This window comes from Chlamydotis macqueenii, chromosome 12, assembly GCF_036417535.1.
Source record: "Chlamydotis macqueenii isolate bChlMac1 chromosome 12, bChlMac1.mat, whole genome shotgun sequence".
NCBI lineage: Eukaryota > Metazoa > Chordata > Aves > Otidiformes > Otididae > Chlamydotis > Chlamydotis macqueenii.
This window is the reverse complement of record NC_141567.1, coordinates 3,202,246-3,225,060: the sequence shown is the minus strand read 5'-3', so window position 1 is coordinate 3,225,060 and position 22,815 is coordinate 3,202,246. Positions and strand designations below refer to the sequence as shown.

General features: G+C 45.9%; 2 protein-coding genes across 2 annotated transcripts; one reads left to right on the top strand and one right to left on the bottom strand.

Moving 5' to 3' along the window:
• MTFMT (mitochondrial methionyl-tRNA formyltransferase) lies at positions 1-5,887 on the top strand. Its single transcript, XM_086757243.1, has 9 exons — positions 1-149; positions 713-925; positions 1,332-1,454; positions 2,285-2,387; positions 2,967-3,042; positions 3,645-3,736; positions 4,284-4,365; positions 5,020-5,102; positions 5,427-5,887. Exons 1-9 carry the CDS (start codon positions 1-3, stop codon positions 5,625-5,627), a joined length of 1,122 nt encoding a protein of 373 aa, XP_086613369.1. The 3' UTR covers positions 5,628-5,887.
• Positions 5,888-12,250: 6,363 nt separating this feature from the next.
• Positions 12,251-22,327, bottom strand: CILP (cartilage intermediate layer protein). Its single transcript, XM_010123066.2, has 8 exons — positions 22,221-22,327; positions 20,913-20,996; positions 19,859-19,912; positions 18,247-18,432; positions 16,784-17,098; positions 16,565-16,673; positions 15,930-16,087; positions 12,251-15,265 (listed from the first exon to the last, which is right to left on the bottom strand). Exons 1-8 carry the CDS (start codon positions 22,276-22,278, stop codon positions 12,942-12,944), a joined length of 3,288 nt encoding a protein of 1,095 aa, XP_010121368.2. The 5' UTR covers positions 22,279-22,327; the 3' UTR covers positions 12,251-12,941.
• Positions 22,328-22,815: the final 488 nt, after the last annotated feature.

Sequence of the window (22,815 nt, the reverse complement as noted above, 5' to 3'; positions counted from 1 at the left end):
ATGCGGGGCCGGTTGCTGCGCGCCTGGCGGGAAGGGGTGAAGGCGGCGAGCGGGGCGGCGGGGGTGCGGCCACAACCGCCATGGCGGGTGCTCTTCTTCGGCACCGACCGCTTCGCCGTCACCGCCCTGCGAGCACTGGAGGCTGCCAGGTACCGCCCGCCGGCGGGGGAAGGCGGACGGGCCGGGGGGGGGATGGAGACCGAGGGAGGACGGCTGGGCCTGGGCCTGGGCCTGGGGAGGGGCAGGGCTGGGGATGGTGAAGGAGGGCTGGGCACCGAGAGGTGGAGATGGAGACCGGGAATGGAGTTCGGGGGTCGTTGGGGGATGAGCTGGGCGCGGGCAGGGACTGTGGGTTGGGCAGAGGTTGGTAGGGACCGTGGGGGAGGAAAGGGGCCTTAGGGTGGGGCAGAGACCATGGCGTCGCGAGTGGGTCGGTGGAGAAGGAACTCAGGGGAAATCAGGCCTTGGAGGAAGGACAGGGGCCATGGGGCTGGGAAAGAGGGGGTCTGGGATTGAAAAAGGGGAGCTAGGGAGTTGGGGAGTGGCAGGGTTGGGAGGGTGGGGTCAGTGGAGGGAGGCTGGGGACCAAGTAGGGAGTAGGAGTTGGACGGACAGGTGATGTGGAAGGGCCCGGCGAGAGGTGGAGGTGACCTGGCCTTTGCCTCTACCTTGCTCTGCCTGTATGAGGCCTTCAATGCCTGGTCCACCCCAGGGAGCCCAGCGAGGACTCGCTCGTGTCCAGGCTGGAGGTGGTGACCCTGCCCTCCCGCCTGCCTGGGGGCCTGCCTGTGAGGAGCTGTGCCCAGGAGCTCCAGCTGCCTGTTCATGAGTGGCCACACACGGGACCTGCGGGGCAGTTTGATGTGGGTGTGGTGGCATCGTTTGGGCGTCTCCTAAGTGAGGACCTTATTCTGCAGTTCCCATAGTAAGTGACTGGATGGGACACCTGCCACTGCTTCGTTAGCAAAGCTCGACTCTGTTTTTGAGTCAACACATGTGACTTGGAGCAGAGGAGGTCAGCTTCTTTCCTGGGTTTGTCTGCTTAGTCTGAGCCCTACTTCTGTCATTGTGAGGTTCATTGTTGGTCTTTAGCACATTGATGGAGACCTGTGCAAGTGTTCAGCATAATGTCTTTAGCTTTACTCCTCTCATCTGCCTTTCTGTGTTCACTGAGGTTATATAGTGTGAATTTAAGTGTGTATTTAAACCAGTAGCACTCCAGAAAGCTTGAGCAGATAATTCTTAAAGTAGGTGTGATAAATGTTGCGCACCCATTTACATGTGCTTCATATGTACCCTTCCTATTCTAACTTGAAAATATTTCAATTCAGTGGCGTGCTGAATGTCCATCCCAGCCTTCTCCCGCGATGGCGTGGTCCTGCACCGATAGTCCACACAGTGCTTCATGGTGATAAAGTGACTGGGGTGACAGTTATGGAAATAAGACCAAAAAGGTAGGTTACGTGTGCGTCCCAAAACAACTCGCTTCTTCTGTTGCCTCTCAGGACTTTAGATCATCACCACTTAAAATGATTTAAATTATTACCTATATAATCACTGGGTTTTTTTTTACTAATGTTAATAGTAAAATTTGAAATGCTTAGAAGCTTTTGTCTGACCATGTGAGACTTGCCACAAATGCAGTATTTTAGTGAGTGCATAATTTACACTCTAGGCCTGTTCTCTAATCCTTAACGTTACTACAGGGAGCAGACAGAGAATAAACAGTCACACAGATAGATGGGTAGGCTTGGTATGACGTGCCAGAAAAAATCTGGTTTTCAGACCTCAGAGTCGCCTGTAATCTCCTGCAAGTGAAACAGAGGACAAGAAATTGCCTGTCTAGAGATGAGAGAGAGATGATATGTTTTACCTTCAGCACAGACTCTGCTTTAAACAGCTTGGGAAAACGCATTATCATCATTATCTTCTCTTTCTTAGATGTTTGTCTGATAATAGGTCTCGAGAAAGTGAGAAATCTTTTTTTCTGAATGCTTCAGGCTGCTTATTCTGAGATCTTACACTTCTGACCTGCAGATTGTGCATTCGTATCAGTCTCATCTTGCTGAGATGGAACTTGTTTGCTAAGATATGTCTGGTATTCTTTTCCCCGTGTTGTCTTGTGAACCAAAATTGTTTGAAAAATAAACTATGTGAAAAATAAAGTTTTAGAGGGGAAAAAGGGTAATTAGTAACTGAGTTAATGTATTGAATGTAGACTTTTGAACTGCTAATCGAGTTTTAGCTTCTCCTCCAGTAAGTTTGTATGTTTTCTGCCTTATAGGTTTGATGTAGGTCCAATTATTAAGCAAGAAGAGTTTGCTGTTCCTCCCCGCTGTACTGCAAAGGAGCTGGAAGTGATCTTATCAAAGATGGGTGCAAACATGGTAAAGTCATGCAAGCTTGTGTCGCTTCTGATTAGTTCCTTGCTTTTAACGTGTGTAAACAGAGTTCTTTTGTTCTGAGTTGACTGAGACTGTGAAGAGGAGCATGATCTGAAGCTTAGTCTTTGTGAGCGCTTTGCCTTGCTGAGAGGAAAGCTGAGCAGTGTATGATAAGCTGCTAGTGTTGGTCCTGTGCCTTGCCATTCTGTTTCTATTCAGTGAAGAACTCAAGTGGAATGGAAACTGTATGAAAACAGTGCAGTTCCTTCTTTCACTGAAGTGAATATCTGCTTTTTCATCAGCTTTTATCCTGTTGTAGGTTTGATATCAGAGAGGATATAATCCATAAAAGAATACTTGGGTTTCTTGAATTGTAATTCAGTGGGAAGGATACCTTTCTTATGTTTGTGTGTATGATACGTGTCTTCTGAATATAGTAACCCAATTTTCTAAAAGCTCACAAGAAAGCTTCACTGATGAAAAATTAAATACTGTATTTGTATGTCTTGGATTTACTGTTATTGTTAATTAATATACTCTACTTAGATTTGCTAATGTTCTGTACAAAATTTAATTTTGCAGCTGATATCAGTTTTGAAAAACTTACCTGAAAGTTTAAAAAATAAAAAAGAGCAACCAAAAGAAGGAGTAACATTTGGTAGGTGCACATCACGTTTAATGCAACTTGTTTGTTTTTCTCTTGTATCATCTGGAAAACTAATTTTCTTCCTATTGTGCTGGGTTTTTTTGGAGGGGGGTTTGGTTTTTTGTTTTGTTTTGGTTTTTTGGGGGGAGTGTTTTTTTATTTTTTTTATTTTTTTTTTTTTTTAGACACTTCTAGCAATATTGTCTCTTCACTGCCTTCTCTGGCTTGAAAACGTCATATGGGGAAAAATGCTTCAGAATTTTTCAGACATTACATTAATGTTTTTTTTCCACTTACCAGTACAATATCAAAATCCCTAGCAATGTCACAAAATCTGAGCTAGTTTATGTAAATGTATGTTATCAGTTTTCAGTGCAATGGGTAAATAAGAGGATGGATGAGAATAAAATATAAATAAGCCAATTTGAGGTTTCTACAAAATCTTTTCTCCAGTTGTTGTCCAAGGTACGTGTAGTTAGATGGTAAACCTGCCATTGGTCAGGATGAAATCTGCTTTAAAATAGTTTTAAATAGGATTAAATAGTGCAGCTATGTGTTTGCAAAAAGATGCAAAGCAAAACGTAATGCCTTTAATTTCTTTTTTTCACCCTCAGCTCCTAAAGTATCTGTAGCTAAGAGCTGTATAAAGTGGGAAGAGCAAACAGCTGCACAAATAATTCAACTGCATCGTGCAATAGGAAGTATGGTAAGACAGTGGATTTTTTAAAATCCTTTCCCATCCTCTAGCATATCTGAGTTTGGTGTAGGTATTTTAACTAATGACTAAAACTTGAGTTTAGTTATTTTAGCCTCTAAAACCTAGCATCTGTTTTAAAATCCTAGCATAGAGGTGGAATTACTGTGGAGAATTTTCATAAGCTTGATCCCAAGTGTGAAATCAGCTCAGGAGTTTTATGTTGTTTCCTTAGCTCTGAGATTTCCACTGATGCATTTGAGAGGGTTTCAGAACACTGTAGTGACATCTCTGCATGACAGTAAACAGAGCAACTGAACAGCTACTGTAGCTAGTTGCTTAACTCATTGATTACTTGATATGCTAATGGTTTGCTTGTCAAGGGGATGAGGAAGAACAAGGAAAACTAGATATAATAAGGAAAATCTCTTATCTGGACACATCTAAATTTTCCCTCTAATGTTATTATCACAGGTATAATAATAAAAAAGAAAACTCCTAGACAGTTGCCTGGAAATTGTGAAAATATTCTCAGTGTGTGATCTGCTTCTGTTTACAGTTTCCTTTGCAGACTCTCTGGAAGGGTACTACTGTTAAACTTCTGGATTTTGTGGAAGTGGATAATATCCCTGATTTTGCTGGTATTTACATTTAAATTAATCTGTTAAGTTAAATTTTCCTGTCTTCTCAAACGTTGACTTGGAGATCATACGCAGTTGTACTAAACAATCGCTTTAAGTACTGCTTTCTGAAGCTCCAGTAGAACTAAGTCAGTCTCATATATGCTTAGAGTGCAGGAAGTTTCTGTGCCCGAAGATGAGCGTAAAAATGGGTTTTAAGGACATTTCTGCATTGTGATGATGTTGAGCGAGTAGCAGGTATAGATAGTCCTGCGAATCCTGACACTGGAGGATTTTAGTCTTCTTAATTACTTAGGAGATCTTCTTCTAATCCTGTTGTCTGGTGATCTCTCAGAAGGAAAGCTGTCCCCATGTGCTATCGCTTAAATCATTTTCTGTAGCAGTCTGTGAGTTTGAGAGCCTTGTGGGCTGAGTGGTCTGCCACAGCACACAGGGCTCAATGACTGTTTATGGATCAGACAGAGAGCAGTGCCAGAGAGTGACTTCTGCTCATCCGCTGCTCATCTGGGTATAATAAAACACAGAATACAATAAAATATTTTTGGGCAAAATAGTGACTCAAGATAATTATCATGCTTCAAAGAGACTTAAGAGTTTCAAACTTCTTTGTACTTCTTGGCATAAAAATGCAAGGCAATCTTTCTTTGCTTTTAGATCTTGTGTTAAATGACCATGGAGCTGTTCCTGGTTCGCTGCTCTACCATAAATTGTCCCAAACGCTGGCAGCTCGTTGCAAGGTAGGTTCTTCCCATTTGTTCTATATACACAGCCCTAAAGATGAGGTCTTTAGAATTTTTATTTTACATAACTTTTATCTTGATTGTCCGTTGTTACTCACTGAACTAATTTAGATCAGGATCAGTCTTTTTGTTTGGTACCTTGAGGAACTTTTAATTTCCACTAAGAGGCTTTTCACTTGCAAATGAGAATTTGACTTGTAAAACAAACATGGTGACATTAAACAAAATGTTTTCTGTAAGCCAGCCTAGTGAGAGCTAAAGGTAATTTTAAAACATGAAAGGAGCTTACTGCCATTTTTTTTGTTTGTTTTATTTTTTTAGGAAGGCTGGGTTGGATTTAAAATAGTTGTATTAAAGAAGAAGCTTACGGCAGTTGACTTCTACAATGGATATATGCACTCATGGTTCCAGCAGGACTCAAGAACAGTTCATCAGGAATGCAGATTTCAAACACTCAAACTTAGCACGGCAAAAAAGACTCTGAAAGAGAGAGAAATATTGGCACAGGATATAAAACAATAGATGTATTTTAAAATGTGGAAGATGATGTCTGTAAGTTAATAGTAATATAAAATATTTCAGAGCCCACCTATAACATTCAACTTAGTTAAGGGATGTCCTCCCAAAGCATTTGATCTTGCTCTCATCTACGTGTTTTCATGGTGGGTTCCCGTGATACTAATTTCTTTGCCCCATCAGGGAAGAGAATCTCTGCAAATACTGGAGACAGTGAATAAACCCCTGTTTCTGCTGTTGAGTAATAAATTTATTTTTGTACAATGTTTTCAATTTCTTTTTGAGGACTTCCGGTATAATTTTCTTCAAGCATAAGTTGTGCACGTTAATTTGATCTGGAAATCCCATGCTTCTTTGTAATTCACAGTTTTAGATTGTCTAGTTTGATTTTTCTTGCAGACCCTTAAACTGCCTTTGTATCCCCACACTGACATGAAGAATTTAGGCCTTAGCTGGGAGCAGCTGGAGAATCTTTTCCTCTCGTTGATATTTTTCTTAGTCAACTACACTTAACACAAACCATCCCTTGTTTCTCACTGCAGTTTGGTGCTGCGTCTTTGTATAATACCGTACCTGGAGCTGTGTGGAGTTGGTCGTATGCCTTTGTCAGGGCGGTTTGCTAGGTGGGGTTTTCTGAGCAGTCTGAAGTTCTGTCTGATCAACCTGTGCACTCATTGCCAACTGCTTAATTACCTGTGTCTTCCTGCTTATTCTCTCTGTGTAGTCTCAGTCTACAAGTGTCTACTTCCAGTGTGCTGGAATTCCGTTTCAATAAGCCTTTGATTCAGAAAGGGAATAAACAGAATATTCCTAATCTGTTCTGATCCAAGATCTCCTTATCCAGTTCTCTTATAACAGTCACACTGTTTATTTGGGCCTGTTGACTTTGCAAATGCTGTGAATAGTAGGTACTGTTTAACGTCATCCATGAATACCAGCCGATGGGTTTTGGTCACCTGCGTGTGACGTGAGCACATCATTTTGTTTCCTTTTACATTCAGAAGAGAAAAATTTACAGTGTATATTTGCTTTGCAATACAAGTTACTTCTTTTAATCTCATTGATTTTGCTTCTAATCTGTAAGTTGTTTCTAATCTATAGACTTGCCATTTACCTTGTTCAGAAGATACTTTGATATTTTTAGCTTTTCTGATCAATTTCTTACCTTTCCTATTTAATCATATTGATTGCCATCTCTTCCTTCTCATTCTTGTTTTCATAGCCTAGTATATATCTCACTTCATGTTTGTGTGCCATCCATCCAGAAAATTTATGTTCTACTGGCATACTTCCTCTCATCAGAGAGATTTTTACCTGATGAGGAGTTGCTAATCTAATCCAAGCTTTTCCTCAACCTGCCTTTGGTTAATGGCGTGTATAAGACAGAGCATTTTATGTGAAGACCCCCCAAACTGATAACTATTTACTTTCTTGACTTAGAAGTAATGTAGCACTGTGAGGATAACAGTGAAACAAAGACCAGCTGCATCTTAGGAGCTGCTCTAGTGTTACTTGCTCAACTTATTCCTGCTTTTTCTGAAGGCTGCTGAAGTAAAAGCAGAACCAGTGGAGGTATTCAGACTTAGAGAGGCACTGTTCTGTTAGGTGCATATTTACAGCAGTTTGGAAACCTCAAAAGAAAAAAAAAAATCGCAGGAGTTCTGTAGGCTTGGTGTCACAATGGTTCTGTTTTCCTCATGCTCGTTGATAAATGCCAGCACATCCTCTTCCACTTGTCCATTTGGCTCCTTGGACTTTTCAACACATTCATGGCTTTTCAAAGCAGTTGTGTCTGGATGTTAAAGCACAAGTCAGGTGTTGAATTCATGGGACTTATATCAAGGTGACAGAAGCTTGACGTGCTTGAGTGTGACTCAGTGAATGAAAAAAGCAAAAAAAAAAAATCAGAAAAATGTGTTATATAACATGAATTAAAATGTTTCTGAAGAAGCGTCTGTTAAAACAGATGCTGCCATATTTTTCTTTTATTGCCATTGGTCCAACAATTAATCTGCTTCTGACAGATTTTTCCAGAACACATCATCCTCCAAGAAATCCAAGCCAATGAATCAGAGTTAAAAACTGGAAACAACAGCAAGGTGGAAGTCAGGCTCCTGTGGAGAATTCGTTTTGTCTCTGACCACAGCCTCAAGGGTGCAATTTGTGCTGCAGAAGTTACAAAACTGGCAAGTTTGTTTCCAAGAAAATGATATATTTCTGTGTTTTGCTCCCACCTACTACTTGTGAGTAAAGGTTGTGGAGTCATTTTGCTTTTACTCCGTTTGGATCAGTCTATGAAAGGTTAATTATCACCTCATGCCAATAGAAGGGATGGTGGGTGAGTGGGGTTTTTGTGTGTTTGTGGGGATGGTGGGTGGGTTTGGGGGTTTTCTGGGTTTTGTTACATCACTGGTCTCAGCTGTATGGCTTTGCCTTGTGTTTTCCCCGCTGGAGCCTCTGGGAATTTTTTGTCAGTTATTTTTAAAGAATACTCATGGGCGTCACTGGGATTCAAATATTGAATGTTTGCTGAGGATAAGAACATTTTCTTTAAAGTGCCCTCCCCATTGACAGGTTTTTGACACTAATCAGCTGCATGGTAGGGGTCTGGCCTCAGGCATTGTGGATTAGCAGAGAAATGAGTATACAAAAAAACCCCAAACCACCACAATTTATAGATAATTTTAAGCAATAATGATAAATAATTTTGGACTGATGAGACGTGAAGTATTTTAGTTATCTGTTAGCATAGATGGACCCATCTTTTCTGATGTACCAGGTCCCTAGGCACTGGAAAATGAATTGTGGTTCATGATGACCTGAGCAAAGTGAATGGTGAGGTGTGACTCCCACAGAAAGAACACGATATCCATAGTTCAGGTAATTTAGGGTCAAAAGTTTTTTGGATAACCAAGCTGTTTAAATCAACCGCTTTGTTCCTAGGAATGACTTGAGGAAAATTCCTTGAAAGTTGTTTAATTCCCTTGCTTTTTTGAACCTGGTCTGACATCATAAAACTGATAGCAAAGAACAACTTTGTTTTTATCCTTTGCACTTGCAAAATGACACAGAGCCAAGCGATGTCATTGTTGGGTGGCAGTAATGTTGGACTGCCAGCTGCCAGGCAGCAGTGTCTGTCTTAGATGTTAGCATCGGAGAGAACCTGGAGGGCAATTTGTATATCTCTCGCTGAGAGTTTTAGATTGCGCCTTGTATGAGATCTGTTGCTGTTAGTCATTGCTAGCAGGTGGTCATTTCAGTTCTAACTAAAGCATAAAGCAACTGTGAAGAGTTTTGCTGCATCTTGGGGGATTTGAGGTGGTGTGTGCTCAGGAACCCTGTAGATGGTGCTCACTGCATCTCTTTAGGAGAAAACCAAGGTCAGCTGGGCAGAAGATCGCGAAAGTCTAGTACAGAATGTCTTCAGTTAGTTGTTTAATACTGAATAATGTCTAAACCACATTGTAGCCAGGATACCTATACTTGTAACTTAATCTTTTGATCTGTGCAGAGTTTGCTTTAAGGCTTCTCAGAATTGCTTTCTATGCAAGAGATTGCCAAAGATTAGACAGTTCTGTGTTGCTTCACGGTTAATGTCCTAGCTTTAAATAGGCACAACTTTACTGCAGTTGTTTTATGGAGGAAAAGAGGGCAAAATTAATTTGGTTTTTTTATAGAGGAAATCTTTGGCATGCTATTTTTGACATGGTAGAGAAGCTTTAAAGGGAATTGGTGTTCCCCAGGCAGCTGTTAGCCAAAATGTCTCTTTGGAAACTTTGCTTTCACTTAGCTCTGTAGGGATTTAACTTGGTAGGTAATGAAAATCTGATTATTTTTGCAGAACAGACAAAACAAAAATGGGGCATTCACTGATGAGGTATGGAATAGCATGTCAGGGTTGACTTTGGACCTTAGGCATGGTGATTCAATCCCCAGTACCACTGTTGAGGTCAAGTACAGCCACCCTAGCAATTGGAAGGTGATACTAGCAAAATAACAGCTGTCCTCCTCTCGGACGAGAGAGGGAAAGTAGCAGAGGTATTCATAGACCCAGCATCTGCTATGACTCAGTTTAAGATTGCTAAAGCCAAATTACTGGTAGAACTGCAAAACATTTGGGCACTGGAAAGGCTCTGGTGTTGGCTAGGGATGATTTTATCTTTGATTTCGAATAAATGTTAGAGGGAGTGATATTTCCTAGGACGCTGGTGACTTGCAGTTAGATGCATCTGTTTCATGATCTGAAACCTTACTACTCCCCCTGCTTCCTAGGAAACCTATTTATTCCTATTTTCTGCTGAATAAATTATGAATAAACAAAAAGTGCAAGTGACTAATCACAGGAGTACTTGAGTCTTTTTAAACAGTTGATTGCAAAATCCCTGAATAATTTGGAGGTTGAGACTAGACAAGAATTTCTCTCCTTTTGTTTATCCTAACTGCTGACAGCGTGATAGCTTCTGGGAAGCAATATTTTCCCTTTCTTAAAAACAGGAGGAATAGGTCACCAGATTTATCTGAGGGCTGGAAACTAAGTGACCTTAATGGAAGATGCTTTGCCGTTAGCCTCAAACCTGCCGACGTTTAGGAGCCAGGTCTCCTGCTTCAGCCTGTTTCTCAAGGTTGGTGGTCCGAAGGCTGAGGCCGAGGGAGGAGCTGAGTAAAAATCTTCTTGCATTCCTCCAGCTGATGCTCTCCTGTGATGTCTGGGAGTGTGGGATAGGTCTCAGGTTGCAGAGAGGACGTTGCCGTACACTAACCATAAACACAAGCTGGAGAAGTCAGAGCTGATATTGAACTATAGCATAAAACTTGTGTGCATGGTGGATGCCAGGACCTGCTGCAGCTTTTCTCCTATATAAACTTTGTTAATGTACGTGGCACGGTGGCTCATCAGTAATGAGGAAGTGTCGGTACTGAGCAGTGGTTGTTGGGCCAAGGTTGTTTTCTGTTGATAGTGCTCAAGCGCTCGTATTTGAAACCTCTCTGTCTTGCTCTGTATCCAACGTACTCTGCCAGCAGCCTCCTCCAAGAGCTCAGGGAGTCAATGAGTGCAGAGATTAATTTGTTCCTCCAAGTTGGAGTTAAGCTGCAGTGGGGGACAATTTGGGGAAACTTGGAGAGCTTCCTGTTTCATGGACAGGCAGAATTTCGCGCTGTAGGGCTGTGACCACTTCATTGCTGTTAAACAGACGTTTCTCCCCAAAAGGAGGAGTCCTGTACTCTGCTGTGTTTCGCTCGGGCAAGCCCGCATGCAGCACAGGGACGAGATCCCAAGCCTGCCTTCATCCATGTGTCTCCTGGGTTGGTCTGTAGAAGTCATTTGTGTTACTTCACCCTCAAAGTGATGAAACTAAGTTTGGGATTTGGCTGGCTGGCTGCAGAGGAGGCAGGGAGCACAGGGAAGAGACATTGCTCTGCGAGTCTGCAGCGCAAGCCAAGAGCTCTGTGGGAAGGTCCGAGCTAATGCTCCCCACTGGCTGCCTTGGCCCCAGCTCACGCCAAGCCCTTGCAGCAGACTAGACACAAAAGAAAACACACAGACTCTAAATTCATTGGTATGAAGGGGATGTGCCAGAGTATTCCACAGCTCTTTTTTGTTTCTCTTTGATAACTGTCAATTTGCATGAAAATATGGATTATTAAGGTCTTTTTTTTTTTTTTTTTTACTTTTTAAGCATAATTCAGGCTGCATAGGTGCTCAGTCCTGCGCAGTGCTGTGTTTAATGCCTGGGATGCCCCCTGTCAGACCTGAGAACCTGTTCTGAAGCTTGCTAAAGGCTGTTGAAAGATTCACCGTGCCCTTAATGGGCTGTATGTAAGACAGCAATAGAACTGGCTTCATACCCGTAGGAGGGGAACGGGTAGGAGAGGGAAATACACGCTTGAGCATGTGTTTGAATTCCAGTTTTCATGCAGTGGCACTGCCCACCTTTTGGGGATCTCTCTCAGTCAAAATTTTGGCATTGGAGACTTGCTGGCTCCCCCAAAATTTATTGCCAGTGGTGTGTTTGAGTGTAAACACAGGATGTCTTCTGTGCTGGTGAGGTCCTCGATTCCATGCTAGAAGTAGTGGGGGTTTGATAGGGCCACTTAATAGGTCACTTGGAGATGGATCACTGTCTGACCCCTTTTGTGGCCATCTGTACCTTCAGCTCAGAGCAGCTTCTTGCCTAGCAGCCTCCTGCTTGCTGTTGCTGATGGTGGTGGAGAGAAGCCTGTCTCCTCCTTGTCTCTGCACCTCCCACCCTTGCTCTATGTTGCCTGGTTTCCTGTCATCCTTAAAGCATGGGTTCCCCACCCTCTTTTCCCCCCATCTTGTCCCGCTCTGGGAGCCCTGCTGCTCTCTCCTTCGTTCATCCCTTGCCCTGATTTGCTGCTCTTCTTCTCCCAGCACTGTTGTTGACTGTTTATCTCGAGCTGGGGACGGGTTCCCTGACTGCAGCATGCTGCAGCCAAGCCCTGGATGTAGGGGAGCACCAGTGGCCTGCTAAACACCTCACCCATACCCGGGATGAGTCTCACATGGATAAAGCTGTTTGTGAACAGAAAGGTGAAATTGTGCAGGTTATTCTTTGGTCAGCTCTACAAGTTTACTTGGGCATGTCAAAGACAAAAGCAACACAGCATTGTCAAATTTACAAAATGACTTTTTTATTAAGCTACCCTATCGTAGAGCATGGATTTTCTTGTCAAATAATGCAAGAAGCAAGAGAAAACTGCAGTTTTATCCATGTGGAGTCTACAAAGCCACATGGCTTCTCTGTGCTGTCGAGCATATGAGTTCTTAGAAATGCAGCTGCCAATAGTTTAGCTTGAATGCAGTCATTCTAAAACAAGCTAGAAATAAATAAAATACTTACATTTCAAGTACAAAACCTTGCAGTTGAATTCAGTATGAGGAAATCAGTTTATTCCTTTTGATGTTACCAACTACTGTACAGGTACTTGGGCTGGCAAAGTCTGCAGATGCAGAACAGAATAATGTTTTATGTACATGACTTAATTGAATTATGTGTTTAGTCTTCCCTTTAGGCTATCATGTGAAGCTGTTTAATGTCAGGCAGAAAGAAGATTTTTATGGATGCATTTAATACAACAGGAACCCACTACCGCTACTGGCCCCCAATTTTTGCCTTATGTCTTTTCTTTCTGGTGGAAAAAAAAAAGTGCACCTTAATTATGTCTCAAAAATAATGGCACATACCAGCTTTGAATTAGGTTATTAGCAGGTAGATGTTACTTTCAAATTATATTTAATCAAATGCGAGTAACTTTACCGAGGCTCCTACACAGCTCCTACACAGCTCTGGGAGAACGTTAACCTCTCATCGGGATCCTGCCTTGGGTGGTTCGGCGGCTTGCCGGCTGCCTTCGGTACGCGGGGCTCTCCCCTGGCAGAACCAGCATGGACTGCTGGCCCGAGTTCCTCTGAGACTGGAAGATGCTTTGCTCTGCTGCGCTCCTCTCTGAACAGGTGAAAGTCAACCCAACGCCAATGTTGCTTTTCATGGTTCTCGAGGTGCCATCAGATGTGCCGTCGAAACACCTGCCCAGGGCGATTTCCTTGGCGATCCTTGGGTCTTGGTCAGTGACGGTGTAGATGCCGTAGTTGTGCCCCAGCGGGTCGAGAGGAGCCAGCATTGTGTACTCGCTGGAGTCATTGTTTGTAGCCATGGGGAGATGGTTCACCAGGTACTCGTGGAGCATGCTGTTGACGCTCTCTCGGCGGCAGCTGCCTTGTGGGACCACTTTCACGAGTGTGCGGTCCACGCGGTCTTGGTCAAAGAGCATGCCGCTGCACTTGAACTCCAGGCAGGCTGCCGACACATCCGGCTGCTCGGAGTCACGGATGCTGCGAACGTCCCTGATGCCATACAGCTTGCCAATGGTACGTGGGTGCGTCCCACCCATGTTACGAGATCTTATGTTCACCTCTTGGGGTCCGTTTATTTTTACTTTAATGTAGCAGGCCCTGAATTCCATGGGCTTGGGCCACCATGCCAGGTAGTCATCGGTCCAGCTCATGAGGTCATCTTCACTGAAGGGAACGGTGTTGTAGTCGTACCGGTCTCCCTCTATCCTGTAAAACCTGAAGTGAGCAGCACTGTGTGGAGCTTCCTCACATTCCCTTAGGTTTTCGTAGGCGTAAATAGGGCCGTTGTTCTCTTCTGGGGAGTTAGGACTTGGCTTGGCCATGTTAATGCTGAATGCTGTTTTCTTAGTGTTGGAGTCCTCGTGGTCTGTTCTCCTGTAGTTGAGCTTGTTGAGGTACGGCTGTGGGACCCCAACAGCGTTAGGGTTGAGTTTGGGAGCAGAAGGCACAGCTTCGAGCTCTTCACCCCCCATGCTCGCCAAGATATAAGCTCCATAGGCCTGAGGGTTTTGCTCGTCACAGAAGGCAGGCACGCAGGCACCGTTGGGACCAGTCACCACACTGTCAAAACGACCCCATGCTCTGGGGTTGGAGGAGAACCCTGGTTCTGGCTCTGTGTTTATAATAGAAATCACAACCCCTTGGATCTGCTCACTTTGCAGAAATCTCTCACTTCTGTAGGCTCGGACTTTGACGTAGCACCGTCTGCTCTCTGGGACATCCAGGTTGAAAAGCCGCCTTTCTTTGATCTCCATGTTTCCAACCAAAAAAGTTCTCTCCTCCCTTTTGCGCCGTCTGCTTTTCTCAAAGTTGAAGTCCCCTTCTTCCTCCCATAATCCTGTCTCTGGGTTCAGGGACCAAAGCTTCATCTCTTGCAGGTGCTCTGGCATCTTGACCTGAGCAGCATCCAAATGAACCTTCACCTCTTCTGCGTTAAGAGACTCAGTGCCCTCTTCATCAGTGAAGTCCACAGAAAACATGCCGTATGTGCGGAGCGGGAAGAAGTCTCCTTCCTCGTCTACAAAGCTCAGGTCACTTTGTGTCACTGCAGCTGTTGAAATGTTTCTTGGGTCCAGAAATGTCACACTGGCTTTCACTTTGCCTCTGTAGGCTTCTCCATTTTTCCTATAAAACACATTAGGAGGAATTTCTAATTCAGCAATTGGATCATCATCTTCCATTTCTCCCAAAGAAATCACGTTGGTTTCGGTAGATTCCAGTGTAACAGGGGCTTTCTTTCTTAGTAGCTTGATCTCGTGAAACACAGCACCTCCATTTTCCTTGAAGGGCAGAACTTTTGTTGTGTTCACAAACTTCTGCAGCCGATCGACGAAGGTTAGAACCAGTCTCTCTGTGTCTGCTGGGATGTGGATGGAGAAGGTTCCCTTGTAGCCGGTCATACTCACTCTCTTGTTCCCCATGTAGATGTGGCCAAACCTCAGTGGCTCACCGTTATCTGCTGCTGTGGCTCTGCCTCGAACCGTTATTTTGGTTTCGGTGCATTTTTTGCAGCCACATTCTACGACGACTTTAGTGGGGAGCGTGTAGCCGTTGCAGGAGATGTCTCTAGTTTCCATCTTGGACACTCCGCAGCAGTAGGCGACGTTGTCCTTACACCGGAGTCCTTTATCCAGCTTCCCAGCACAGGTCTTTGCGGGGCACTTGCCCACATCGTAGTAGTAGGAGTTTGTTGCTTTTTGTAAGCAGTCCTGTGGAAGTTGGATGAGGTGGCTTTGGGGTTGGGAGTTGCAGGCTGCCTCTTGTCTGCCTGTTGAATAGGATTTCTTAATGAGTAGCATGAAATAATTGTACAGTCATCGCTATGTGGTCTGAAACCCTCAGAGCTAAACATTGCTTCCAATAACAGTGAGGTTTTTGCGGCCACAAAACAGATGTTTTGCAGGATTTTGGATTCATCTGGCCTCCATTTTGGTGAAGCAGGTGCTCAGCTTTAACTTTGGTACCTGATCAAGAGCAGTGCTGTTTGCAGGAGCATCCCAGCTCCTGCTAACCCACCGCTGCCATCCAGCCCTCCCTCAGCTAGATGTTCAGCAGCTGCCTGGCTTTTTGGCTATGGACAGACTAAAATGTGTCCCTAAGTTTTTTGGGTTTTTTTGGTTTTTTTGTTTTTTTTTTTTTAAAAAAAGAGAGAGACACAAAAAAAAAACCCCAAACAAACCCCAAACCAGAAATAGTCACATGTTGGGCAGCAAGTACAGTGAGAAATCTGCTGGTTTCAGCAGACGGAGCTTGGCAGGGAGCTCCAGTCTGCAGAGAGCATCTAGTTCATAACCAGCTCACGCAGGCTTATCTGCTAACGGATACACGAAGTAAACCTCAAATATCTTTCCTGCAACTCTTCTTTCCCACGTGTATCATGATTTCTGGTTTCTGCGCACCACTTGGAGAGCATCGTGCACATTTTCTCTTACCTATGACAGCAAGCTTGGCAGACTGGGACTTGGCCACCCCCCCAGCGCTGCTGGCCTTGCAGAAATACTCTCCAGAGTGGTCTCTGTTCAGGTTCTTCAGGATCAGGTTGTTTTTATATTTGTACAAGGAGGGATCCAGCAGCGAGCCGTTGTGGTACCTGCCAGGAGGAGGCAGGCGGTTAAGGGGACAGAGCCTGATTGCCTGGCTGGAGCAGAGCAATTCCTCATCCTGCTGTGTGGATTTTGCCAGGCTTCTCGCCTCAGTTTCCCCATTTGTAGTCTGGCTAGGTGGCATCACCTAAAAAGTATTCCCCTTCCCCTGACAGTACTGAGACACGGCTGCCAGGCAGCTGGCAGGTAGGCAGAGCTGCCAGTTGTGCCTGCTGAGGCTTTTCAAACTTTTGGTTTTTTGTTTTTTTTTTTTCCAGTGAGTCCCTCAGCAGATGACATTAATGCACCTGCGAGAAGCACCAGCTCTGCGCAACTTGAGGAAATTACAGTTTGCAGCAATCGGTTCTTGGCTTATTTAGCTGTTTCATAGCTAAAAAAACTGCCTTTGTGGAGATGGTAAGGAGATAAAAATTGAATCCATGGGACAGCTAAGACTTTTGCCTGATCAAACTCTATTTTCTTACCAGAGGTAGCGGTCGGGGGCTGGATTCCCGACGGCATCGCAGCAGAGCGACACGCTCTGTCCCACTCTCCTGGCTTTGTCCTCGGGGCTCCTGAAAATGTAGGGTTTGCCTGTGGGAGGAGGAGAAGGCCATGCCGTTACTCTTCCTCTCCTAAAATCATGGTTTATTTCTGGTTACTGCGTAAAGCCTCCTGCACTCCCCCCGCCTCTTTGGGGCTACCTGATTGTTGCAGCTGCACTTGGATCGCCAGGTTTCTTCTGTTGCTCTCAGGCACAGTGACAGTCGCCGTTGCATATTTGGCTTTCTTTATTTTAAGGATGTTTTTGCCATCAGGACAAACCCCTGGGATCCTAAACATGCCCCTGGTATCAGCTGTTGTCAACAGCTTGAGTTTCTTGGCTTGCAGGTAGACCCGGGCATCGGCAGCGGGCGACCCGTCCTCGAGAGAGACCTTCCCGTGCAGGGTCGCATCCTCGCACATGCAGGTGTCGCAGTCGGCGTTGACACGGCCCATGAGGCAGGTGATGTTGCAGGCTGGAGGTGAAGCAGGCAGGTCAGAAAGCAGCCCTGAGTCCCCCCGTAACACTCACGGCATGGTCTCGCGTCTGCTTTTAATTTAAATGCAATAAGGCAGATACTGCATAAGGAATAAATTGTATCCAAAACATATTTTTACTGATTATCAACAGCTGTGCATTAGAAACACAGGGACGATGTCATTTTGAACCTGACAATTAGTAGAAAGCAGCCACGTGGATATAATTACAGCTAGGAACTGTTATTTAGCTTCCCTAAAGGGCTGAATTTCAGAGAAATTTGAACGCAAATCACAAATCAGCATGTGAGCTCTTAGCTCAACTCTGGCAAAATTACAAATCCAAATGCCTTAAACATTGTAGGTTTGTGTTACCAACTTATGCCCAAAAGTCATGACTTTGGTCTGTCTTAAAAGCTGTCTTATTCAGCCTGGCTTCGGCAGGACATAGGTTAATTGCCAAATGAGCATTACCCGCTGGGTTTAACAATTGGTCTCCCAAACAGTGTTTCTAAACATTTTCATTACACATAGTGATTAATCCTGAGTAATAATCTGTCTCTTCCCAAGGCAAGCGCTCAGGTCATTCTTTTTACAATCACAGAGCATCCCTGTACAGCAGCTACCTGATAATTATTTTTTTTTTTATAGCTGGAAATAAATGGAATAAATCAAAGAAAACCTGGAACAGCTTTCCTGGAGAAAACAGGCCATTTTCAGAATAATTTGTTTAAAAGAGGATTATAAGAATGATATAATTAATTACAAGCCCCTTCAGCAGGGGCTGTGGCAATTTGGTTTTTCTAACTCTTCTCCTTCCTGGAGATTGCATGGCTGCCTGCAAATGCTCACCCCAGCTTGAGAGCTACTGATAAAACAAGATTAATGAGATTTTTCCTGTATCCCCAGGATCTTTATGGGTCCCTGATGATTCCCCATATCTGGATCCCCCCCTTAGCTTTTGGCTATAAACTCCCCGTGCTCCTCTCCCTTAGTACTCTCCAGCCCTGTTCAGAAAGGCACCAGCATCTTGAAATTCTGGCAAGGGGGAGAAAGGTGGTAAAATGACAGTGAAGAGAGGTCAACGCCTATGCAGTGGTGAGATCAGGACATCGTCTCCTGCCCGTAAGTGAGGTTATGGGAGCACCTGAGCAAACATGTCCGATGCAGAGCCGCCCTTCCTCAGTCGCTTCGTTACAGTGCACGCCCCAGAGGCGCTCAGCTAGGCAGGATCTGGTACGCTTCTGCACACCGGTTTGGCCACACTTTCCTGAGCACTCACTCCATTTCGACCAAGGAGACAAAAACCTTTTTGAATCTTGCACCAGTGGACCTTGAATAACATCAGCAGCGTGTTACTGAGACGCACATTACACGTACAGCTGCCTGAAAGCAGGCAGGTTTTTTTTCTTAGCAGCTCCTATGTAGCTCAGGCTATGCGTTTGGATATTAGGCACCACATGTATTAAACAAAATCAAAGCACATTCAGGGAGCTGGAAATAAAGCATGAGGAGGTGTCTGAAGGCTTCTGGCTTAATTCCCTGCAGGCTACCAAATTCAGGATGATTAAGATAAACTTGAGGGGAGCAAAGTGCACGCAGCTCATGCTTAGTGTTGAATAACTGGCTTAAAGGAAATCAAACACACATTGTCATTCGTATGCTGTCTGAGGGGCAACACTCGCCTGCACTTCAAATGTGGTTAAATTTTTTTAAAAAAACCAATCCAAAACAAACAAACAAAAAAAGGGTAAAATTGTTGGTATGATCATGTTGAATGTCTTTAACCATACTTCAACATATGTTCTCTATAGGGGAAGCGTGTGTCCTATTGTGAGCACCAGCTTTACTGTGTGCAAACAGAAGCCTAAGATGCTACTGAGCAGGCTGAGCATGTTAGGGGCCAGCTGGTTTGTAAAACAGAAAAAAGGTTTATCGAGAGTTGAATATGCGGTTAGATTTTTTAAAGGAATTTCTTTAACTGGGCTACTAGATGGTATTAATTTGGGCTTCTTTGAATGGATGAGATCCACTCCAGTTCTGTGGTTTGGGTTTATCTTTCAATGACAATGTTCTAATAATGTTTACAAGGATGAGCTTGTGACAAAAATTTCTAAAAATGAGGTTTCTTGGAGGCATCTGCTATGCCATCTCCCAGACCTACTCTTCCACCCGATTTGTAATAAACCAGGTTGGGTTGTTTCCTAGAAAGGCAGACAGGCATATGGCTGGACTGTTCCAGCAGCGACGGTTGAAAACAAACCCCTGGCTTACAAAAGCAAGTGGCTGGAAAAGGCCATTTAACTGAGAGCAGCCATGGGAGCGTCATGTCTGGTCTGGAGAGAGCGCTTGGCTTAGATGGGCGAGTTTTTAATCTGTTGGCATGTTGATATCTCCAGTTCAGCACCCCGAGTGATGCGTCCGTAGACAATTTGGGGGATGCAGGAGAAGGGCTTGGGAATGTACCGCCCGTCTGTACTTGCCCCAAGCGAAAATTTAATGCGCTACAGATTTAAGTGGGGTCTCAGTAAGATCCTAAGCTTGTTTAGGATGGGCTGCTTTAACCTGCAACGTCAGTGATGATAAGAAAGGAGGAGGGGAGTCCTGTGGTGGAAAATAGCATTATATGGCTCTGGGTAGCCCCTCGACAGCAGAAAAAGCAGAAAGTGGAGGACAAGGGAGAAGCTGAGCGGTCAGGCGCTGGGGGGGATGTGGGGAGGGACGGGGCTACCCCAGGGCACCGGCCAGCAGGAACGTACTGCGTCGGACGTAGGTGAAGGTCGGGTCTGCCCGGCGAGAGCTGCTCCTCGTACCTGTGGGCAGAGGATGTGCGGGGTGATTTGGCAGGGTTCACCTGCTCCCTGGCCAAGCACCAGCCCCTCCTGCCAGCCCAACTGCCCGGAGCCTGTCTGCTCAACCTGACCAGGTCTGGCACACCCTTTCTTAGAGGCAAAAACTGAGTTTACAGCTCACTGCTGCTAGAGCAGACGCTTTATTTTCCAATTGTATTGGTCAAAACCTCAAGATTTTGCTTTATTTCTCCCTAGAGAAGCAGGAGTCAGCTCCTGCTCTGTGAGCTCCAGCCTCAGTATCACTGCCTTGTGCCATCTACTTCGAGGGGAAAACAATTTTGTGCTAGTTTTCCTCAAAATACCTCTCAGGAGGTGGAGAGGACCTCTCTCTGAGTGTCCATGTTTTCGGTGCTTTGATTTTCCCCAGTGGCTAAGAGAGCTGCTGGGAGCGGGACAGGAGGTTGGGAAAGTCCCCTAATCCCTCAGCTACGTCATCAGCATGTCCAGCCCTTTCAGTGCCCGCTGGAATTTAAATCCCGAACCCCGGGCAGTAAAGCTGGAGGGGTCGGGGTATCTCCTGGGGATTCACGAGCAGGGCAGGCTCTGCGGGTAATTAGTGCCCCACGGACTTTAATCCTAAAGCAATGGTCTCACAAACTGCCCTGGGTCTGGAGACAGGCTGGGCAGAGGAAAGGCATGTTGGGTGTGTACTTGCCCATCCCTGGGCTCTCCTTGCCCTCCCAGCCCGGCAAGGGGCCGCGCGTGCCTCCGGCGGGAGTCAGGGCTGTGGTCACGCACTTGACCTTCACTTTTCCAGGAGAGGAGCCAACTGCGTATGTCAGTGATAGCCAAAACCCTACAGGAGGCTGCGGGTGATTAACATTTATTCCATTGCCTAAATGTCCTCATCTACTCAAATAATATTGTTTGGTTGTAAATTAAGGCTGAAAAAAAACCCCCACGCGTGCAAACACCCATTGTCCCAACGAGGGAAAGCCGCCTGAGCTGGAAAATAACTTACTCTCCAAGCTGAGCATTACCAGCGGGCTGAAGGTTCTCTGTCCTATCTGGATCCTGCTGAGGACTGGTTTCAGAAGCCTTTGACCTAAGGGTCAGTAAATTAGAGATTAAATTAGCTTAATAATAAATTAGATTCAAGGGCCTGGGCATCCTTGGGCTCAGGTTTTCAGATTTCCCTTTGGGATGTGGCTGGTTAAAGCAGCTGATTAGAGCTCCTGTGGGATACAGATGTCCCACAGCATCACTGCGGCTCGGGTATGATGCAAATTTGCCGTTTCCCTTATCAACCAAGAAAAACCTGTTTGTGCTTTCTGTGTTGGAGCAGCTCAGACCAAATAATCTTTTTATAGCTGGAGATAGAAAATATATCCTGTCTCTCCATGTGTGGGGAGAAATGAACCTGAGGTGGAGGAGTTGGTTGTCACTATGGAACATGGACTGGTTTCCGCACTTGCTGGCCACCTGCATGCCCAAGGGGAGCTGGTGGTTGTGGCTGGCTCCTGTCTTGCTGGGACCAGTCCCATTTAAACTGGGGAGCTAGGCTCAAATCTGCCCAGCACTGGCTTCTACTTGTGCCCAGCTCCCGGGGGCTCAGCAGGGCTTTTGGGCACCTCCCCAATGACAAATTGACTCTCCCTGCTCTTATCCCTGGGCGTCTGGCCAGAGCACTTCAGGACAAAATTCCCCTATAGCCTCAGAAAACAAATCCAAAGAGCTTGCAAACACGTTTTCTCTGTGAGACCCGCCGGAGCAGAGGGGCAGGTTGCTTATCCCTCAGCACGTCAGTATGTGTGACCCGCCAGAGCCAGCAGCAGACAGATCCTGCTGCTCCCAAGCATCTTCTCCTGGAGAAGAGCCACGTTGCTGCTTCCTGAGGGCTCGGCTCGGAGGCTGGGGTTGGTTCGCGCTTGGGCGATGATGGATAAGGCACCAGCCAGGGTGGGTCTGCTCGGACCAGAGGGGAGTCGGGATGGGAGCTGGGGTGCAGGCTGGACGCTGCGGGGTCTCAGGGCAGCAGGCAGGGATGGTCCCAGCACGGCCAGTGGGCAGCAGGGCTCATCCCTGGTCAACCAGAGGCTGGCTGGCTCGCAGACGGGCTTTGCCCGTGCTCTGGGGGCTGGATGGGTGCCAGCCCTCATCTGGAAGTCATTTGGCTGGGCAAAAGCCGCGTTGACCCAGAGCAGCACCTGGCATTGGTGTCGAGCCCGCGTCTGCTGGCTCAGCGGCTGCCGACAGACGTGCCTTCGCGCCAGCGTGCCCGCAGGGAGGGGACAGCACAGCGACGGGAATAGAAACGTTTAACCTTCACCTAAAACGGATGTGGCTCCCAGGAGGAGTAGGATGACCCATCCTTTTGTGGTGACCATCGTTGTCTCCAGAGGTGACCGAGGGCGTCTTGGGGTATCCGCAGCTGTCCCACGCTCCTGTGGGAGCCCACGTCTCCCCTGTGGAGACAGGCCTGGCTGTGTCGAGGCTCACCCAGGGTCCTGCTGCTTTCAGGGAGCTTCTCCCAGGTTGAACCAGTCCAAAACACATCATGAGGCCAGTTAAACCCCCTGCCCACCCAGCCACCCCCGGCAGCCCCCCACTGGGGAAGCAGAGACTCCATGTCTGTGCATGCATCCCCTCTGCTTCTCGCCGTCGCATCTGAGCCCAAATGTATTCTGCAGAGCGCTGCTTTGTAATGACATCTCCTTAAAGCGCCTTTTCACAGCTTAAATACTTCTGCAGGGATGCTCTCGCAGCCCACGCGGCTCCACAGGCCCCCCGGCACCCCATTCTGCCCCCCAAAGGAGCAGGGACATCTTCATGCCTCCATCCCTCTGCCTGCAAACTGGGCTTAGCGCAACAACAGCATCTTATCCCAGTACATCCCAGGAGTGTGGGGAGGGAAAGGCTCCTGA